Source organism: Equus caballus, chromosome 1, assembly GCF_041296265.1.
Source record: "Equus caballus isolate H_3958 breed thoroughbred chromosome 1, TB-T2T, whole genome shotgun sequence".
NCBI lineage: Eukaryota > Metazoa > Chordata > Mammalia > Perissodactyla > Equidae > Equus > Equus caballus.
In genome coordinates, this window is record NC_091684.1 from 170,271,473 (window position 1) to 170,289,639 (window position 18,167).

The 18,167-nt window shown below is 45.3% G+C and overlaps 1 protein-coding gene across 9 annotated transcripts in view; it reads right to left on the reverse strand.

The window, feature by feature from the left end:
• TEP1 (telomerase associated protein 1) overlaps positions 1 to 18,167 on the reverse strand; it is a 41,685-nt gene that overhangs the window by 11,872 nt on the left and 11,646 nt on the right. For 8 of the 9 annotated variants that reach the window (XR_011440396.1, XM_070272563.1, XM_023620945.2 and 5 more), the window contains exons 9-29: positions 14,543 to 14,700; positions 11,760 to 11,869; positions 11,247 to 11,337; positions 10,832 to 11,018; positions 8,062 to 8,230; positions 7,423 to 7,581; positions 7,163 to 7,243; positions 6,273 to 6,403; positions 5,878 to 5,937; positions 4,815 to 4,973; positions 3,982 to 4,158; positions 3,630 to 3,750; positions 2,915 to 3,039; positions 2,520 to 2,633; positions 2,308 to 2,425; positions 1,957 to 2,151; positions 1,652 to 1,827; positions 1,389 to 1,545; positions 1,099 to 1,278; positions 528 to 620; positions 106 to 238 (exon numbers count right to left, since the gene is read on the reverse strand). Coding sequence is in view for 8 of the 9 variants with exons in the window: in XM_070272563.1 (XP_070128664.1) it covers positions 106 to 238; positions 528 to 620; positions 1,099 to 1,278; positions 1,389 to 1,545; positions 1,652 to 1,827; positions 1,957 to 2,151; positions 2,308 to 2,425; positions 2,520 to 2,633; positions 2,915 to 3,039; positions 3,630 to 3,750; positions 3,982 to 4,158; positions 4,815 to 4,973; positions 5,878 to 5,937; positions 6,273 to 6,403; positions 7,163 to 7,243; positions 7,423 to 7,581; positions 8,062 to 8,230; positions 10,832 to 11,018; positions 11,247 to 11,337; positions 11,760 to 11,869; positions 14,543 to 14,700 (2,894 nt within the window). In the remaining variant the exon portion in view is untranslated. The remainder of the gene's footprint in view (positions 1 to 105; positions 239 to 527; positions 621 to 1,098; positions 1,279 to 1,388; positions 1,546 to 1,651; positions 1,828 to 1,956; positions 2,152 to 2,307; positions 2,426 to 2,519; positions 2,634 to 2,914; positions 3,040 to 3,629; positions 3,751 to 3,981; positions 4,159 to 4,814; positions 4,974 to 5,877; positions 5,938 to 6,272; positions 6,404 to 7,162; positions 7,244 to 7,422; positions 7,582 to 8,061; positions 8,231 to 10,831; positions 11,019 to 11,246; positions 11,338 to 11,759; positions 11,870 to 14,542; positions 14,701 to 18,167) is intronic. The other variant, XM_023620964.2, reaches the window with a different exon arrangement.

The window sequence follows — 18,167 nt, forward strand, 5'->3', positions numbered from 1 at the left end:
CCTGTGACATCTGGTCCCTCCTTGCACTGCTCACTGAGACAAACAACTGAACCAAGGTCATCCAACCCTGAGCTCCCAGCCTCCAAATCCACCCCAAGCACTGACCACTACGTGTGACCTCAAGGGTAGCCAAGGCTTGGGGAAGGACACTGGGGCCATGCTCTTGTTCCAGGGTGCCCAGGATGTGCTGCAGTAGTAGGGGGACAGTGGCGGGCAGGGTCCGGAGTCGCTCAGACACCTGGGAAAGGAGGAAGATGGGCTTCAGCGAGTAGGGAGAGGAGAAGAGGCAGCTTTGGTTGTGGACGGTGGTGCAGCAGGAGAAGCCATGGGGTATGATGCAAAAGGAAAGAGAAATGGGTGAGAGCGAAGTGGGTAGGGGTGAGATGAGGATGGGGAATGGATGATCATGAGATGACAAAGGATGAGGGGAGAGAAGTCGAGGGATGGGAAGGAAAGAAGCTGAATGGAGAATGGGAAATGGGATTAGGACTTAGAAAATCGGGATTGGGTTTACACCCCCAACTGACCTGCTCATAGAGCGTGAAGAGCCTCAGGTGATCGGTGACCAAGCGCAGGTAGAGCGGCAGGGCTGACCCACGCTTCACCAGCAGCAGCCGCATCTAACGAGACTCAGAGGACTCAGCGTGGGGACCAGAGAGCCTGCCTCCAGCCAGCCCTCGGCCTGCTGCCCCCCACCCCTAGCACTAAGACCACTGCAAGGCAGCTCCTCCTCTGAGTGTCCCCAGCAGGCATCACCTGATGACATCACTTCAGGACACAGCCATCCCTTCCTTACACTGCTCTGCCTTGCCAGCCCCTCTTTCAAGGAAGCCCCTCTAGCTTAGCCTGCCCCACCTAATAACCACAGCTTTACTCCTCTCCTCAGCCAGACAGGCCCTGGGAGGCTGTTCACCAGGGGAAAAAGGCAGGGTGATGTTATAAGGTCTCACGGTTATTTTGTTAGCAACTCTCCCCAGCACAGAGTTCCTAAGAAAACAAAGGAGCAAGACTGTGTGGGGCAGCCAGCAGCCTCAGCACCCTGGGTCCTCACAGCTCTGATTCACCCCCCACACCCACCAGCCCCGACCTAGGTCCAACCTGGTTGTTAAAAGGTGACTCCTCCAGACGCTTCCCGTACAGAGCCAGCTCCTCTCTCACCAGCCGGGCCCGAGCAGATGGCTCCAGAGGCCCCAGGGCCACCACATGGGCACCCTGGCTCTGCTCAAGGCTCTCCCCTAGGCCTGCGTCAGTAGACATGCTCAGCACCAGGTGCACCCACTGTGATATTTGAGCAAAAGGGCAGGGAGGTAGAAGGAAAAGGAAAAGAATGTTGGAAGAGCCCCAAACCTCCCTACTGCATCCCACCCACACCCCCTTCTCACACTCACCCGGGGAAGGGTCTTTGGGATCCAGTCTGAGATCAGTTCCCCATGCTGGTCCACCAACCTGTCAGCCCCGTCGACGATCAGGACCAGGGTCTGGCCAGATTGCAGGGACTGAGCAGACTTGGGCAACAGCCTCTGCTGCAGGTGCCACACCAGGCCCCTGTGTGTGGAGGGGAAGGACCAGGGTCAGTGGGAGAAGGAGGAGTAAGGGGTAAGAGGTGGTGTCATGTGGCATCAAAAAGGCTGGGCTAATGGTGGATACACACCGGTAGGTGCTGGGGAGGGCGCTCGGCTCCTGCAGTTGGCTATGCAGATAGGCACATAGGCGTCTGAGCAGGGTGAGGGCAAGACCCTGGTCAGGGCGGGCCCCTGAAAAGTGGAAGAAGACTAAGGGGGCCACCTTGACTCCATCAGGAGCCTGCAGAGCTGACACAAGGGATGCCTGCATGGGAAGGAAACAGTAAACACAGTCATATTTTATATGCACAAGCTCCCTGGGCCCCACCTCCTCAGCCCTCCTCAGCCCACACAGTCCTCCCTCCCTCCTGCCCAGGCCTCTGGGACTCTATACCAGGAAGGCGGTCTTGCCCTGTCCTGACTGCCCGGTCACCAGGCTCAGCCTCCCTCGGTGCAGCATTAGCTGCTGCACCATGTCCTGAAGGAGGCGCGGTCGGGCAGAACTCAGTGGCTTCCGCAGCTGCTGAAAGGTGGCCTGGACCAAGTCATCATCTGGGACGGATACTGGCTGTTCCAGCTGGGCCTCGGGCTGAGGGCACATGGGGCAGTGACTATCCATGTTTCCATGGTCCTCAGGACCCCCAGGCCTAAAACTCACACAGCCCCCACCAAGTTACTTTCTACCCAGGGCTACCTAGACCCCGCCTCCCTCTCCACTCCCCTGGCCACCGTCGCTCCTGCTGACCTGTAGGTAAAGCTTCTGGATCATATTCCACACATCCTGCAGAACCAACTGCCCAAACTCCTCCAGCCCCCCAACATAGGGCCGGCCGGCTGCCACACCCCCCCACTCACAGGCATATCTGTGGGCAAAGCAAGCACAAGCAGAGTCAGAGCAGGCCTGGCTCCCCTCACCACATCTCTCCACGCGTGGGCTCTCTAGCCCTCCCAGCTCACCTGCGACAGGTAATCCCTTTCTGTCTGTTCAGAGAGCTCTTCAGTTCTGAGATTCGATGTGCAGCCTCTTCAGACTCAGAAGTAAAGTCAGATTTCCAGGCGTCTGGCACAGACCTGAACACCAAAGATACCCCAAGAGTGGGGCTGGACTCAGACCCCAGTCTCTCTCTACTCCCAACCATAGCCCTGGCTGTGGTTACCAGGAACTCCTCACGTGGAGATCTCCTGACTTCAGCTGCGAGGCTGATTTCGTGCTGCAAAGGCAAGCTCTCTGAGCCCTATTTCTCTCTTCTAGCTTCCCCTTCCTATACTCTGAATGTTGGAGACGGAAGACATGGCCACTGATCCTGTCTGGCCTTCTGTGGAGACCAAGGCACAGAGGCAAGAGAAGGTACCTGAGGAAGCTGGAGTCCCGGAAGTAGATGAGAGCTTGGGCAGATGGCTGCAGGCGGAGGCTCCGATCCAGGAACTGCATCACCTCCATCTCTGTCACAGAACGACCTGAAGGGTACTGCTGGGCCTGTAGGAAGACGCAGAGAACAGGCAGGTTCAGTCTTAGGTCACACTAACCCCTCCCTTGAGATGTGCCAAGACCCCAGGGCTCCTTCATCCCAGTAATGTTCCTCCTTCCCTCCAGACACAAGCCAATAAAACATAGCTAATAGCTAACATTTATTGAATGCCTGTCATGTGTTGAGCATTTTTAAAAATAGCTGTATAATTCTCATCGTAACCCTGCAATGTAGACATCATTTTTGTCTTTAATATACGGGGAAGTTGAGGCTAGGTGAGGATAAGCCATTTCCCAAAAAGCCACACAATCTGTAAATGACAGAAGAGACATCAGAACCCAGATCCATCTAATGGGAAAACCTAAACAGACCTACCTCATACCTCTCGCATCCTTGGCCAACCCAGAGGTACTTCTCAAAGGAATTCCCTCATCTTAGACTTGGCCACTTGCAGGACCTTCTGCTTATGTTTCACTTCAAGTCTCAAGGACCTGCCTGTGCATAGTCCCAGTGTTCCTGACAGATGTGGCTACTCCCCACCCCTGCCCCAAACTTGGTTTCCTCCCCAGACCCTGCTCCAACTTGCCATCTGCCTTACCCAGCGGAAGTGAGGATGGTCAGGGAGGTTGTAGTTGGGGGGAATATAGCCATAGCGGGAGCCCAGAATCCCCACAAACAGCTGTGAGTTCTCCACCTCCCCAAGGCACACTTCCAGTTGTCTGCAGGCACAGTTATGGGGACACTATATCAGGGAATATAGGCACAAATGGGGAGACAGGGCCTTGCTGACAACTGAGCAAAGTGAAGGCAGGCTGCTCTTGTCAGCATCCAAGGAGCATGCCCCGCCCTCAGCCCTCTGCCGTTCTTGCAGCCTCAACCCTGCCCACCTCAGTTCTACCACTCAAGTCCCTTCTTCCTGACCCGGCCCCTCTTCTCTGTGGCCCCCACACCTGTTCCTACGAGTCTCCTCCTCGGTGACGCCCCAGCGCAGATCAATGGCATGAAGGCTGATGCGGTGGGGGGCGGCTCGGGCCTGCAATGCCGGCAGCACAGACCTCAGCAGCAGGTCCCGCTCCCCGTGCATGTCCCGGAAAGTGGAGGAAATGAAAAGCCGGATTTTGCGCCATCTGGGGGTAAGCAGAGGGCTGGGCTCAGTCTAAGGCTCAGGCCCACAACCCAATTCTACAGACACAGCTGTGACTGCCCTTCAGCACTGAACACGAGCCAGGTAGGAGAGACAAGAGGCCTCCAGAGAATAACCTGCTCAGAGCCTCAACTGCAGAGCTCTGGAAATTAAACCCCATTTGCCATTTCTCATGCGCCCCTCCAGTGTCAGCTAATACTTATTATACACTTACTATTTGCTCATGATAACACTGTGAGGTAAGCACAATCATTATCTCCATTTTACTTATCAAGGAACTATAGGTTTAAGAAATTAAGCAACTAGCCCAAGATTCAAGCTACTATTTGGCAAATCTAGGAGGAGAAACCCAGGGCCTGTATACCTAAGCCCTCTGCCTGAGCCCTGGCTACATGTCTGCAGTGCTTGCTGCCAGCCTCACATTCTAAACTCTTTCCCAAGAAGAGAAAGGGGCGTGCTCACAATCTGACAATTTCCTGTGTTAGAGAAACCCCTGCCTGGGAAAGAGGAAGTACACCTCAGTGAATAGAATAAGCAGCATCTCAACAGCCAGAATTTCAGTCACCTGAGTTTCTCTAGTTTTGCTGGCAGCCCCCACACACACTCCCATTTCACAAAGACATAGAAACACAGACTGACCGAGACTGGGAAATAGAAGCCAAGGGGCTTGGAGTATTCTCTTCCAGTGGGCGGAGAGACGGGGCCCCTGTCTTTCCTGGAGGTGGTGGAATCTTGAATATTTTGTCCATTTGGCCCACATGTTCTAGAAGACGGGAGGCCCCACGCTCTGCAATGAACCTGACATAAATAGTGACAAAATTAACGAGAACAGAATACTAGAGGCCAAATCAGGAAGATCTTCCAAGGAGGAAGGAGACAAAGATATGGCTAGGTTAGGTCACCCAGTCAACTGGAGCTCTTTAAGAAGAGGACCGCAAGCAGTGAATACAGACTTAAAATAAACAAGGGTGCAGAGCCATGGGAATGAAGGAACAGAGAAGAAACCCAGCTCTAGGCCCTCCTGTTGTGTATGGTTATCACAGGCTTTCTGTTGGGCCAGGGACAACGGCACTGGGTGAAGGTGCAAAGATTAAGGCCATCTCAGTCTGGGCTTGATCAGCTTTGTACCAGCCATGAAAGATCCCTGGAGAAGTAACAATGTGCATGAAGCTTCCTAACAGGACTTGAGGGCAATGGGTAGCATCCTAATGAAAACACCTGGAAGAAAACAAGGCTAGCAGTAGAGAGAAAGACAAAGTAAAAAGACTCCTGTCAATTTGGTATAAATAAATAAATTTAGCATGGGATTTCCTCTGGATCAAGAGTGGAACAGACCACATAGAATGAATTAGAAGTGATATGACCAACCCTTGAGTTGTTCCCTTAAAAGCAAACAGTGCAATCTCCCAGGTCTCCTTTTCTTCTTTCCTACTAGATGTAATACAAAAATGATGGCTGCAGCTGGAGCAACCATCTTGAACCATGAGGTGGAAGCAGAGTGTTTGAGGATGGTGGAGTGACAAAATAGAAGGTGCCTAGGTCCCTGTAAACACTGTGTTGTTGCTATGCCTAGACAGCTGTGAAAGAGGAATAAACTTTACCTTGCTTAAAAAGGACAATGAATGGAGTAGATGCCACAGATAATCTCTGAAAGATGTTCTAACAAAGCCCCCAACCCCTTCGGTGCTCATACTGTACTTACTTCAGAATCCCGTCAGTACAGCCTAGGAGTGTCACGTCATTGGGATTCGAATCTGAAAACCTGGCCAAGGAAGAAGCAGTACTACCCATCAGAAACAGTGCCAGGAACACAGAGTCACTGTCCCCTAACGCTCTAGGATGGACACCCCACCTCTGCACTTTCAATAGGGTTATGTGCTAGGCTGGAACTGGGGTGGACCCCCCCCACCCCCAAAAATGAGTATAGAGCTAGGCTGAAGACTTCAGAGAAGGTTCTAGCACTTGAAGTGCAATACAGGTAAGAGGCAGAGATGGGGAGGGGCCTGGCAAGTGGGAGTGACCCATGCTTTGGTAGGGTAGAGAGGAAATATGGATCACTATCTTCTGGCACTCAGCAAGGAGCATGAGCATCCTTACGTGTAACATATCCTTCTTAAGCAAACACCAACAAAGAGGCACTTGGAATTCACGTGCTGCCAGAAAAGCTGTTTGGCCTCATTTATCAGGCTTCCATTCATAATGTGGCCAAAGAGGATGACCCTGTCCACCTGTAAGATGAAAGACGAGGGGCTGAGACTGGGGGACAGAGGGATAGACGAGATGCTAAAGACCTCAAGACGCCAAGAGAAGAGATCTGAGGATTGGGGAACTGAGGGAACTCTGAGGGGGATGAAAACTGCCTCTTCTGAGAGCATCAGGAGGGCAGAAGCCACTTCACCCTGACTTGGAGGGCCGTCAAAGCCGAGGGTGAGGAGGGGCAGCCATGTGCTGTAGCTGACTCATTCAGGCTCAAAAGAGCTGACTGTCAAATCTTTAGGAATTTTGTGAGCCAGTTGTTAAAGGTGGCCACTATTAAATTGTATAAACTGACAAATAAATTCTATTAAAAACAAAGGTAATAAATACTCAAAACTCATCACTTCCTAATTATTTTACTATTATCTACTCTTGATCTTATTAACATCTACTTTATCTGTATTGTGGAAATACCATATAATGGTGTGCTACTGAGCATCTCTTCCCAACTCTGTGTCCACTGACATCATGTTGGTCGCTTGAAATCAGCTATGGAAGGGGTATTTATGCTGTGGAAATTAGCAAATGCTATTTACCAAGACTTATTTGTCCAGACTGCTGGCTGATTAACATTTACCAGCATACCGCTGGGGCGGCGGGTTGCAGCCAGCAGGGAGGTGATCTGGGTGCTGTACAGAGTTTGAATGGTTAGCTTTGAGGTATGAGATACATCAGTTGTAGAGGAAAATGTGGGGGAGGGGAGGGTTTCTCATGGCCTGGGCAGTACTCACAGGGACCCTTTGGGCAGCCAGAGACAGCAAGTACTTCCCAAAAGTATCCCGGGAAAATTCATAATAATTTCCGTCCAACTCCTGAAGGAAAGAGGCTCATGTTATGCGGTTGCATGGGAGATGACCAATAAGCAACAAAGACCATAGTCTGCTTAGGAAACCTTCAGAACTGTGTCTATCTAAGCCTTTCCTGACTATTCAGGCTGTTCCCAGGCCTGTGTCCTTTCATATATTTTTCATGGTCGGGGTGGGTGCCTGACCTGGACTTGAGCATGGAGTTCGATGGCAGTCTTCAGGATACCCTCTTCTGCCTTGAGCACAGCAGTCTTCAGAGTGCCACTTCCGCACAGCAAGAGATCCGCGTGCTCTGCCCGCGCAATCATCATTCCAATCAACAGCAGCACATAATTCAGGGGGGGCTGAATGGACAAGCATCAGGAGGAAAGAAGGCTCCCTTATGTTGGAATCCACTCTTGTCCATCCAGCCCTGGAGGCCAAACACCTCCACTGGCTGGAGAAAAGGGGACAATATCCTCAGTTAAGAAGGGACAGCCCTCAGGAAGAGCTGATGGGGAGGGAGGTGGAGAGAGGCCAGGATCCCTGCCCAAATTCAACACTGGGATGTAGGGAGGTGAAAGTGAGACATATTTTGGTGACAGAAATTTAGAGAAGATTTAGTCCCAGCCAAATGCTCAATGTCAGTACCATAATCCATGAACAGGTCAAGACCACATTCTAGGAATTGTCCCTAGGAACCAAGGTCTGATACCAGGAAGCAAACACATATCATTTATCTCAGTTTTGTGTCCTTGTTTGTGAGAACCAGGTCCGTGAACAGGATACGTCTCAGGATCCCCAGCATCCTACCAACCCCCACCTTTTTATTTATTTTTCCTTACCCCTTGTGGGTTGTTCTTGGGACAGAGCTTGTCTGCTTCAGCATCTGTCATATAGACCAAGAGGGTGCGGCCTGGCAGCGGGGGCAGGCTGTGCTTCACGGAGAGGTTCACGGCTGTCTCCAGGGCCTGTCGATACCGAGCCAGCGTCTCACTGTCATATTTACACTGTCTGCAAGCAGGAAAGACACAGACGGAAGGGCTCAGGGGCTTCCCTGTTTGACACTTTGAAGCAGGCGGGAAGATGAGAACTTGCCACTCAAGTACTGAATGTTCACCCCTCTTTCACAGCCCACCTCCAATGCTGGTAGAGAAGACCAGGACAGAGCTTCCCTTCGTCTCCATTCTACAGGACTCCTCCATTCTCACGGCAGGAGAGGAGAGGTCCTCTGTAGACTTACTCTCTGAAATCGCTTACCCTACTGATCCATACATACTTCATGAGGCAAGATTTAACTGCTACATATTTTTAAACTCTATTTTAAAGAGCAAATACTAACTCTTGTCTCTGAAAACTGACAATTAAAGGAGAAAGAGTTGAACATTCATCTCATCTTTCCAAGACAATCGCTATGTCGGGGTAACTAAACAGCTTTAATTGATGAGGGAAGTTCTTTCTAGAATTCCAGCTAATAAATATGGGAAATGATAGAAATTCCCCATCCTACAACTGCTAATGAAACAATTGGTTCAGGCAAAGATCACCAATGGACGAACCATTAACTTTACCTGGAGAGATCGGGCTATCATCACCCAAGAGCACTGATCAGTCTTAGCATCACTATGAGTGGGACCACCAGACTTTTTGTGCCTCCTGATCCTGTATCCGAGCAGAAGGCCAAAAGAAGTCTGGTGGTCTCACTCATAGTGTACAAAGGATCACCAATGAAATACTCTTGCAAGAAGAAAAGTTAAATCTGGGGGCTGGCCCCGTGGCCGAGTGGTTAAGTTTGCACTCTGCTTCGGCGGCCCAAGGTTTCGCCAGTTCAAGTCCTGGGCACGGACATGGCATGGCTCATCAGGCCATGCTGAAGCGGCGTCCCACATGCCACAACTAGAAGGATCCACAACTAAAAATACACAACTATGTACCAGGGGGCTTTGGAGAGGAAAAAGGGGGGGGAAAAAAAAGTTAAATCTGAATCTATTCAAGCCTTTAGAGTTAATGTTAAGGGTACATGAAATAGATAATCAAGTTAGATGACACCATGAGGAAGGAGAGAAATCTAGAATGTGGGACATTCTGTGGGGTCCCTGAACCTGGTTTCCACAGCAAGTCAATGGCATGAAAACAATTGAAAGATTAAAAGAGATTTAAGAGACTTAACCAAATGTAATGTGTATGCCTTGTTCGGATCCTGATTTGAATAAAACTGTGAAATGACACTTTTGAGACAGTTGGGAAATTTGAATATGGACTGGATAATAAATGATAATACCAAGGAATTATGTTCAGTTTTCTTACGTATATTAATGACATTCTGATTATATAAGAAAATGTCTGTTTTAAGAGACACGTGACAAGCAGGGAGGGATGAAATAAAATGTATCATATTATTTGGCATTTCTTTTTAAAAACATCTTCAAAAAAAAGGAAAAAAGAAAAAGAAGAAAGGGATCAGGAAAGGAAGCGTGGTAAAATCTAGATTATCACTGAATACGGCCATTACAGTTTTACGGGTGGCCATTACACTATTCTCATTACTTGCGTGCATGTTAAATTTTTCATAATGATTTTTTTAATTTAGAGAATTCAGTAGTGTCTACCAGTGCTATCCAAAAGAATTAAATTACAATTAATGACATCAAGTTAAATTAAAATTACACATGTAATTTAAAATTTTCTAGTAGCCACATTAAAAAAGGTAAAAAGAAACAGGAGAAATTAATTTAATACTACATTAATTTAATCTAATATACATAAAAACAGTTTCACTTCAACATATAATTTAAAAATTATAAAGGAGATATTTTACATCCTTTTTGATTCTGTCTTCAAAGTCTAGCACATCTCAGTTCTGACAAGCCACATTTCAAGTGCTCAATAGCCACATGTAGCTAGTGGCTACCGTACCGGCCAGGAAAGCATTCTATTTGGACTGCACCCTCGGCTTGTTTCCTAATGGCTCTGTGTTCAGTCACTGACTCCCTGATTCCAGAGATTCTCAGCCACTGAATCTTACAAAAGGTTAGAGGAGCCCTGCCTTTGTCTCGAACAAAGATGAATGAAGATACTGTTGAAGCATCTGAAAGAACAGAGTGCTGGGACTCCATCAAGTTTACAGAACAGGTGTTATGTCTGTCTTTGAGCCTGCTTGATAATAACTATTGTTATATGTGTCAAAAAAAAGAAAGTGAATGGGTCAGATAATACAGAGAGAGACAAACAAAAAGAAAAACAAACAGATATCACAGAGAAGAAAAAGAAAGAAAAACATGAACCCGAGCAGAGGCAGAGAGGACACTAGCTTGCACGAGGTAAGAGAAAGGGAGATGCTCCACAGACTCACGGAATCCGCAGAAACCAATAAAACAATCACAGATAATAGAGAGGACGCCCAAACACAGATTTTGTTTCATGATCTCTCTATAGGACAACATTAAAGACAAGGTTTGCTGTGCAAGAGACGAATGGAACCAGGCAGATCTGGGCCATTGGGATAACTGACAAGCATCTTTACAGAATAAAAGTTGGGGTTCCCAGACGACTCCCAAGCCCTGTCTAGGTACCTCTTGTGCCCACCCTTTGCTCCCAGATACCACACACACACACCTGGATTTGTGTATTTTCAGCTTCTCCCGCTTGAGCTGCTCATACATCAGAGGTATCATCATTGCTGCTCGAAGCTCCCGACGACTTGGATTGCAAAGTTTCTTCTGATAGGCATGCCTCTTGATATTTTTTGAGTTTCTAATCATTATCTGCCTCATCAGTTTTGTGTTGGAAGGAAATGGCAATGCTGCGTGGCAACAGGTAAGTGTGTGAGCCAGGCAGCTTCTAGTCTCTCATCTTGTCTTCCCATCATTACCTGTCCTGTGCCCTAACCCTTGGGGCTGGCAAGTGTCTGACCTCTGCCCACCCAACACCCTGACAGTGGAAGGCAAGAGGATGAGAAATACTAGTATTGCTGTCTCATCTATTCTCAGAGAAGAGAGATAAACAGGAATTGGAAGAAGAGAGATAATACCTTTACTTTTGAGTTGAGCCTCAAGGTCATTGATGGAATCATGGGCATTAAGGAATCTGAATGGAAACTGCCGACTGTGGATCACTGATTTCTGAAAAGTAAGGGAGGGGTCATAAGCAGAGGTGAGGAAGGACAAAATGGATATTAGAGAAGAGATACAGAGAAAGGGGGAGGAGATTAAAGAAAAAAAAAAGTCGTCGTGTGAGAATATGAGAAGAGGTAAAGAAGAAAGGAGAGGAAGTAACAGAAGGAGCCTGTTTCTTTTGTATCAGACTCCCTCTGAAGTCAGTTAAATCACAGAAGTCCCTCTTCCTTGGAAGTCACTGATCTCAGAAAATAAAAGGGAAAGGTTCTTATACTCTAATCTCTCAAAGGGTTGATGAACCCCTAGACCTGTCTCCCCTAACTATCTGTATCTCCATACCTGTATACAGACCACATGGAAACCGCTTGGTGGTCAAACAGCTTCCCCAGCCACTGGGAAAAGCTTGGCTACCTGCCCCTCACACATACCGCATGCTGGAGTCTCTGGAGTACAAGCTCGTGGTGGCGGGGACTGATTCCAACACGCAGCAGGTTGCACAGATTCCGAAGCATGGCCATGAAGGGAAGCTTCCCATTGTCTGCCAAAGGTCAGGCACAGGGTGAGAAAAGCAAATGGAGGATGAGTGGGAGAGGTCAGAGACCAGAGCAAGAAGTTCAGAAGCCACGTAGAAAACTCAGGATGAGGGAGTAAGGTGCTAACATAGGATCTACCCAACTCAAAATGTTTTAAAGGTCTGAAAAGATAAAAACAGGGTTGGCCTGAAGTTTGGAGGAAAATTTATACAGCACTGTTTACGGGACGGCTGTTTCAATAAGCAACTTAGGTTACAACTTTGTCTGTTAGCTCCAGTTCTGAGACTGGGCTCAACTAGCAAAATATATTCTCTAATCTAGAACAATGATTTCCAAACTTTTTAGGTAGCTAAAAGAGAAATTTCCTGATGTAAGTTTATCTGTGAACTGTATAGATGTAGTACAATCATAAGTTAATATTTCAAGGCACAATACATACCTAAGGTAAAGTTCACCATTGACAACAGTGAGTGTAAATCCATACTTCAAATAATCTTCTTGATACTTTTTAAGTTTTCTGGCAAACTTCTTGTAAAAGTCATTATTTTTCACTTAAATACAGGTGAAAAATATTCGCACTGAAGTAGAATTTCACCTCTCTCACTTTCTCACTGTTCGCTTGTCCCTGTGATATGAGTATTATCTCCAAGTCATAGTTTCTTAACAATAATCTTTTTAAGGTTTATGTCAATTTTAGAGGGTTAGTTTGGTTAATACTAAATAATTCTAAATCCATTTACAATTCGAAGATAAGTTGCAATAAGTCACATTATGCAGAAATAAAAAGAGTGAGGAGACAGCACTAAAGTCTTCATATTGTGGAACTCCTACTCAATAAACCTCAACTATCATGTGACACATAACCATACACCATTTGGACATATAGGGCTTCAAAATGTGTACTGAATATTGGAAAAATTCTTTCTTTTAGATAAAGGTAAACATAAATAGGAGGTGTGATATTTTTCCTGGTGCATTTTCAGAGGTGCATTCAGACCACTTTACAGACCAGGCCTGTCAGCCCCCGACATCCCAGGCACTAGCCTCATTATCAGCAGTTTTCATCAGGAGAGTAGTGGTGCCTTTTTTTAAGGTGATGTAAGTCTCATTTGAATTATAGCTAGAAGCCTTCAGCCTTCTGGAAGACCTGGGGCTCGCCAATCATGATTCTGATTCACAAACTGTGTAGAACAACTAGGTTGTGTACACAGTGTAAATGATGTGTGACAACTGATCAATTATTGCGTCCTTTGTCAACTCATACGTTTTTTTCAACTGTTGCTACGTATGAAAGGTTTTCTAGATCATTTTGATAGAACTTAAGCCCAATATCATATTTAAGATACTAGAAAATAAATTGAATTTTTATCCCGTAGATCGAGAAATTCACTGATTTCATTCCAAAAAACTGTTGATGAGTTATTAAGAGCCTTGTAGAAGCCAAAGAGGAGCCTGTATATCTAATTACATTTTACCTTATATTTTATACTTTTATTTATGTATTTTCTTTTATTTACATTTACTTTATATTTATATTCACATAATTATATGTTATGTATTTCCTAAAGCACATAATTTACTAGTACACGTATAAAATTTTTAAATTACATACACATATATTCTGATGTATTCCCCAAATTTTTTTAATATATGATCAAAAAACTCTAGAGACCATTGCATTAGACTCTGGGCATTTGTCTCAGCCAAGATAAACGACACAGTTTTAATTTTCATGGGCAGAGGGAGGAAGTGGAGATGTTTCATAGTAGAATCATCCACACACACTGGCGGCCATGCAGGACTCTTGATCCTACTCCACCTGAAGTGGAATCAAATTCTAGGGAAGAGGTTGTCATGCGTGTGTGTGTGTGTGTGTGTACTCTAATTCCCATGTGATTCTGATGCATATACCCCCCAGTGACAACCACAAAGTGAGAGGAGGAATAAGCAGCTGAGCAATTCAGGCTGCCCTGGGTACGATTTATAAACAGCAGTTCACAGAGAAATAAGGTAAAAGCCAACTGGAGCTTCTGAAGCTCCAAAATGTGATGTCTACAAAACTCAAACAGTTAAAAGGTCTACAGTGAGATATTTCTCAACATAAAGAAGCTGACTTTAAATTTTCAAAGATGGAAGAGAAAGTAAAAGAAAACAAAATGGAACAGAAAGAGCCTTCTATCGTTAAAAATAAACTAATGAAAACACAGAGAGAACGAGAAGATTAAAAATAATTTGGTCCTCCTCAATTTGAATTGTTTTCCTTGATCAGTGTGAGCAAATTACCAAAAATGTCCATGTCCTAAATTTGTGTTTCTGTGGAGATTCCAATATGCCATGTGCCAGTCCTACCATGTTTGGATAAGTTACACAGATGTTAATACAAGTGAAATTAGAGGGAAGGCACCACTGTTGTCATGTTGTTGATAAAGGCTTGTATATCTCCTAACCACATCTGGAATAATGATCTGCCTATGATGCCAATGCTACTTAATGCAGGCACCACTGTTCACTTGGTGTGGTCAATGGCAGACCTTATAAATCCAATCATTTTCAGTGATGTAACTGCCAGGCAAGAGAACAACTGCATCACGCCACAGAAATCTTCTAGTTATGGCCTAAAATGTAGAGGCATGAATGGTGAAGAGAGGAAGCAAGTGTGATGGTCAAGGTTACTGTACCGATGAGTTCCTCCCAGACGGAAGCTTTGTTCCCCCGCAAGCTCAGCTCCCGTTCCCAGGTCTCTGGCTGAGAGAGCTTCATCCGCTTCCCAGCTCTGCTAGAATCCCACGGCCCGGGGAGGCGACTTCGAGAAAAGGCCTGTAGGTTGGAGGGGTATCTGTGACAAAGGAGGAAAAGTTTATCACTGAAAATAGCAGATGAAAAAATGGTGGGGTGAGCTGACCCGGGATTCTCTCCCCTCCAAAATACAGCAAAAGATTGGAAGAACTTAATTTCAGAGAATAAACATAATGCCAGCTTGTTAGAGACCTACAATACCAAGAAGGCGGAGATCATAACCTTGCTTACACCTTGGGAGGCGCCGGAATGGTAGGAGAGAACATCGCTCCCTCCCCTAGAGTCTGCGATCGCTGCGGCGTGGGTCGGGAAGGAGCGGGGGAGGGGCCGTGCGACTGGGGGATCATCCAGGACTCCTGCCGCTGATTCAGTGGAGACCCACTGACAGGGGGAAAGCTTCCATTCACAGGGACCCCATAAATCAAGGGCTTTGGGAGACCAGAGAACAGAACTGATCTGAACCCAGACCTGCACGTGTGAGTAACAGCCCCCCCCCCCCAGCAAAGCCAATGGGCGCAGCCATCTTGCCCCAAGGCGGAGAGCTCATAACACGGGGCTCTCGACCCCCATCTACTGGCGACAGGTGGTAACTGCAACTGAATTCTACCACCATGAGAAAAAACCGCTCCTCTACCGTCCAGCAATTTATAAAAGCCCCAGACCAGAAGGAAAACAATAAAAACACAGAATTAAGTCCTGAGGACGTGGAATTAGGTAAACTAAGTGATAATGAATTCAGAGCAGCTATAATCAAGAAACTCAATGAGGTAGAGAGAAAGATAGAGAAATAAGCCAATGAGTTCTGGAGTTACTTCACAAAAGAGATTGAAATCATAAAGAAGAATCAAACAGAATTACTTGAGATGAAAAACACAATGGACAAGATAAAACAGAATACGGATTCCTTGAATGCCCGTGTAGACAACATAGAGGAGAAAATTAGCATAATCGAAGATAGACAGGCTGAATGGCGCCAGACAGAGGAAGAAAGAAAACTAAGAATTAAAAAAAATGAGGAAAATCTCCGAGAGATAATGGATTCAATGAGGAGTAAGAACATAAGGATCATAGGAATTCCCGAGAATATGGAAAAGGAAAATGGAGCAGAAAGTGTGCTTAACGAAATTATTGAAGAGAACTTCCCAAATCTAGGGATCAACGGAGAAATGTGTGTAGAGGAGGGTTTTAGATCTCCTAGATTTGTCGATGTAAAAAGAGCTAACCCACAGCACATAGTAGTAAAGTTGGCAAAAAGGAAAGATAAGGAAAGCATACTCAAGGAAGTAAGAAAAAAAAAGAGAATAACCTATAAAGGAGCCCCTATCAGATTGTCAGCAGATTTCTCTACAGAAACCCTACAAGCTAGGAGAGAATGGAGTGACATATTCAAAGCTTTAAAGGATAAAAATCTTCAGCCAAGAATACTCTATCCAGCAAGAATTTCCTCCAGATATGAGGGAGAAATTAAATCTTTTCCAGACACACAAAAGTTAAGGGAATTTGTAACTAAAAGCCCTCCATTACAAGAAATCCTCAAGAAGGCTCTCATACCTGAAAAAAGAAAAAAGGGAGAAAGGGGACACAAGCCACAGACTAGGGAGACCGATGGACAGAACCAGAACAGGATAGCAAATATTCAATTATAGCATTAGGGTAAAGGTAAGGAAACTACCAAAACAAGGACGATCTTAGCACTCTAACTACCAATTAATATGAGTTGGAATAAAAAATGAAAATAATTATTTAGGACGGGAAGAGCAAAGGGTCTAAATGAGTATTGGTCAAGTAAGTAAGAGACCACCAGAGAATAGACTATATTATACACCAGATTCTAAATACAAACTTCAAGGTAGACACTAAAATAAAGTACAGAACAGAGCCACAAATCATAGATAAGGAAAAATCTAAGAAACCCAGCATAAGAAATTGCAGTATTAAATGGGTAGTCTAAAGCAAACAGGAAAAGAAACGCAGGAAAACAAGATAATGAGCAACAGATTAACAGCACTAAGTCTACATGCATCAATAATCACTCTCAATGTGAACAGATTGAACTCTCCAATAAAAAGACACAGAGTGGCAAAATGGATTAAAGAACACGATCCAACAATTTGTTGCCTCCAGGAAACACACCTCAGCCCCAAGGACAAACACAGACTCAGGGTGAAGGGGTGGAGGACAATACTTCAAGCAAATAGCAAGGAAAAAAAGGCAGGTGTTGCAATTCTCATATCAGACCAAGGGGATTTCAAAATAAGACAGGTAAAGAGAGACACAGAGGGACAATATATAATGATCAAAGGGACACTTCATCAAGAAGAAATAACGCTTATAAATATCTATGCACCCAACACAGGAGCACCAAGATTCATAAAGCAACTATTAACAGACCTAAAGGAAGATGTTAAAAACAACACAATAATAGTAGGGGACCTCAACACACCACTCACATCAATGGACAGATCACCCAGACAGAAAATCAACAGGAAATAGTGGAGCTAAAGGAAAACTAAAACAATTGGACTTAATAGACATATATAGAACACTTCATCCTAAAACAGCAGAATACACATTCTTCTCAAGTGCGCATGGAACATTCTCAAGGATAGACCATATGTTGGGAAACAAGGCAAGCCTCTACAAATTTAAAAAAATTGAAATAATAACAAGCATCTTCTCAGATCATAGTGCTATAAGGCTAGAAATTAATTACAAGAAAAAAGCTGAGAAAGGCACAAAGATGTGGAGACTAAACAACACACTACTGAACAAGCAATGGATCATTGAAGAAATTAAAGAAGAAATAAAAAAATATCTGGAAACAAATGAAAATGATAGCATGCCATACCAACTCATATGGGATACAGCAAAAGCTGTATTAAGAGGAAAATTCATTGCAGTACAGGCACATCTTAACAAACAAGAAAAATCCCAAATAAGCAACCTTAAAGCACACCTAACTGAACTAGAGAAAAAAGAACAAATGAAGCCCAAAGTCAGCAGAAGGAGAGAAATAATAAAAATCAGAGCAGAAATAAATACTATTGAAACGAAAAAGGCAGTTGAAAGGATCAATGACACAAAGAGCTGGTTCTTTGAGAAGATAAACAAAATTGACAAACTCCTAGCCAGACTTACAAAGAAAAAAAGGGAGAAAGCTCAAATAAACAAAATCAGAAATGAGCGAGGAGAAATAACAACAGACTCTGCAGAAATACAACAGATTATAAGAGAATACTACAAAAAACTATATGCCAACAGAATGGATAACCTAGAGGAAATGGATAAATTCTTGGACTCCTACAATCTCCCAAAGCTCACTCAAGAAGAGGCAGACAATTTGAACAGACCAATCACAAGGAAAGAGATTGAAACAGCAATCAAAAACATCCCAAAGAATAAAACCCCAGGACCAGATGGCTTTCCTGGGGAATTCTACCAAACTTTCAGAGAGGATTTAATACCTATCCTTTTCAAGCTATTTCAAAAAATTAGGGAAGATGGAAC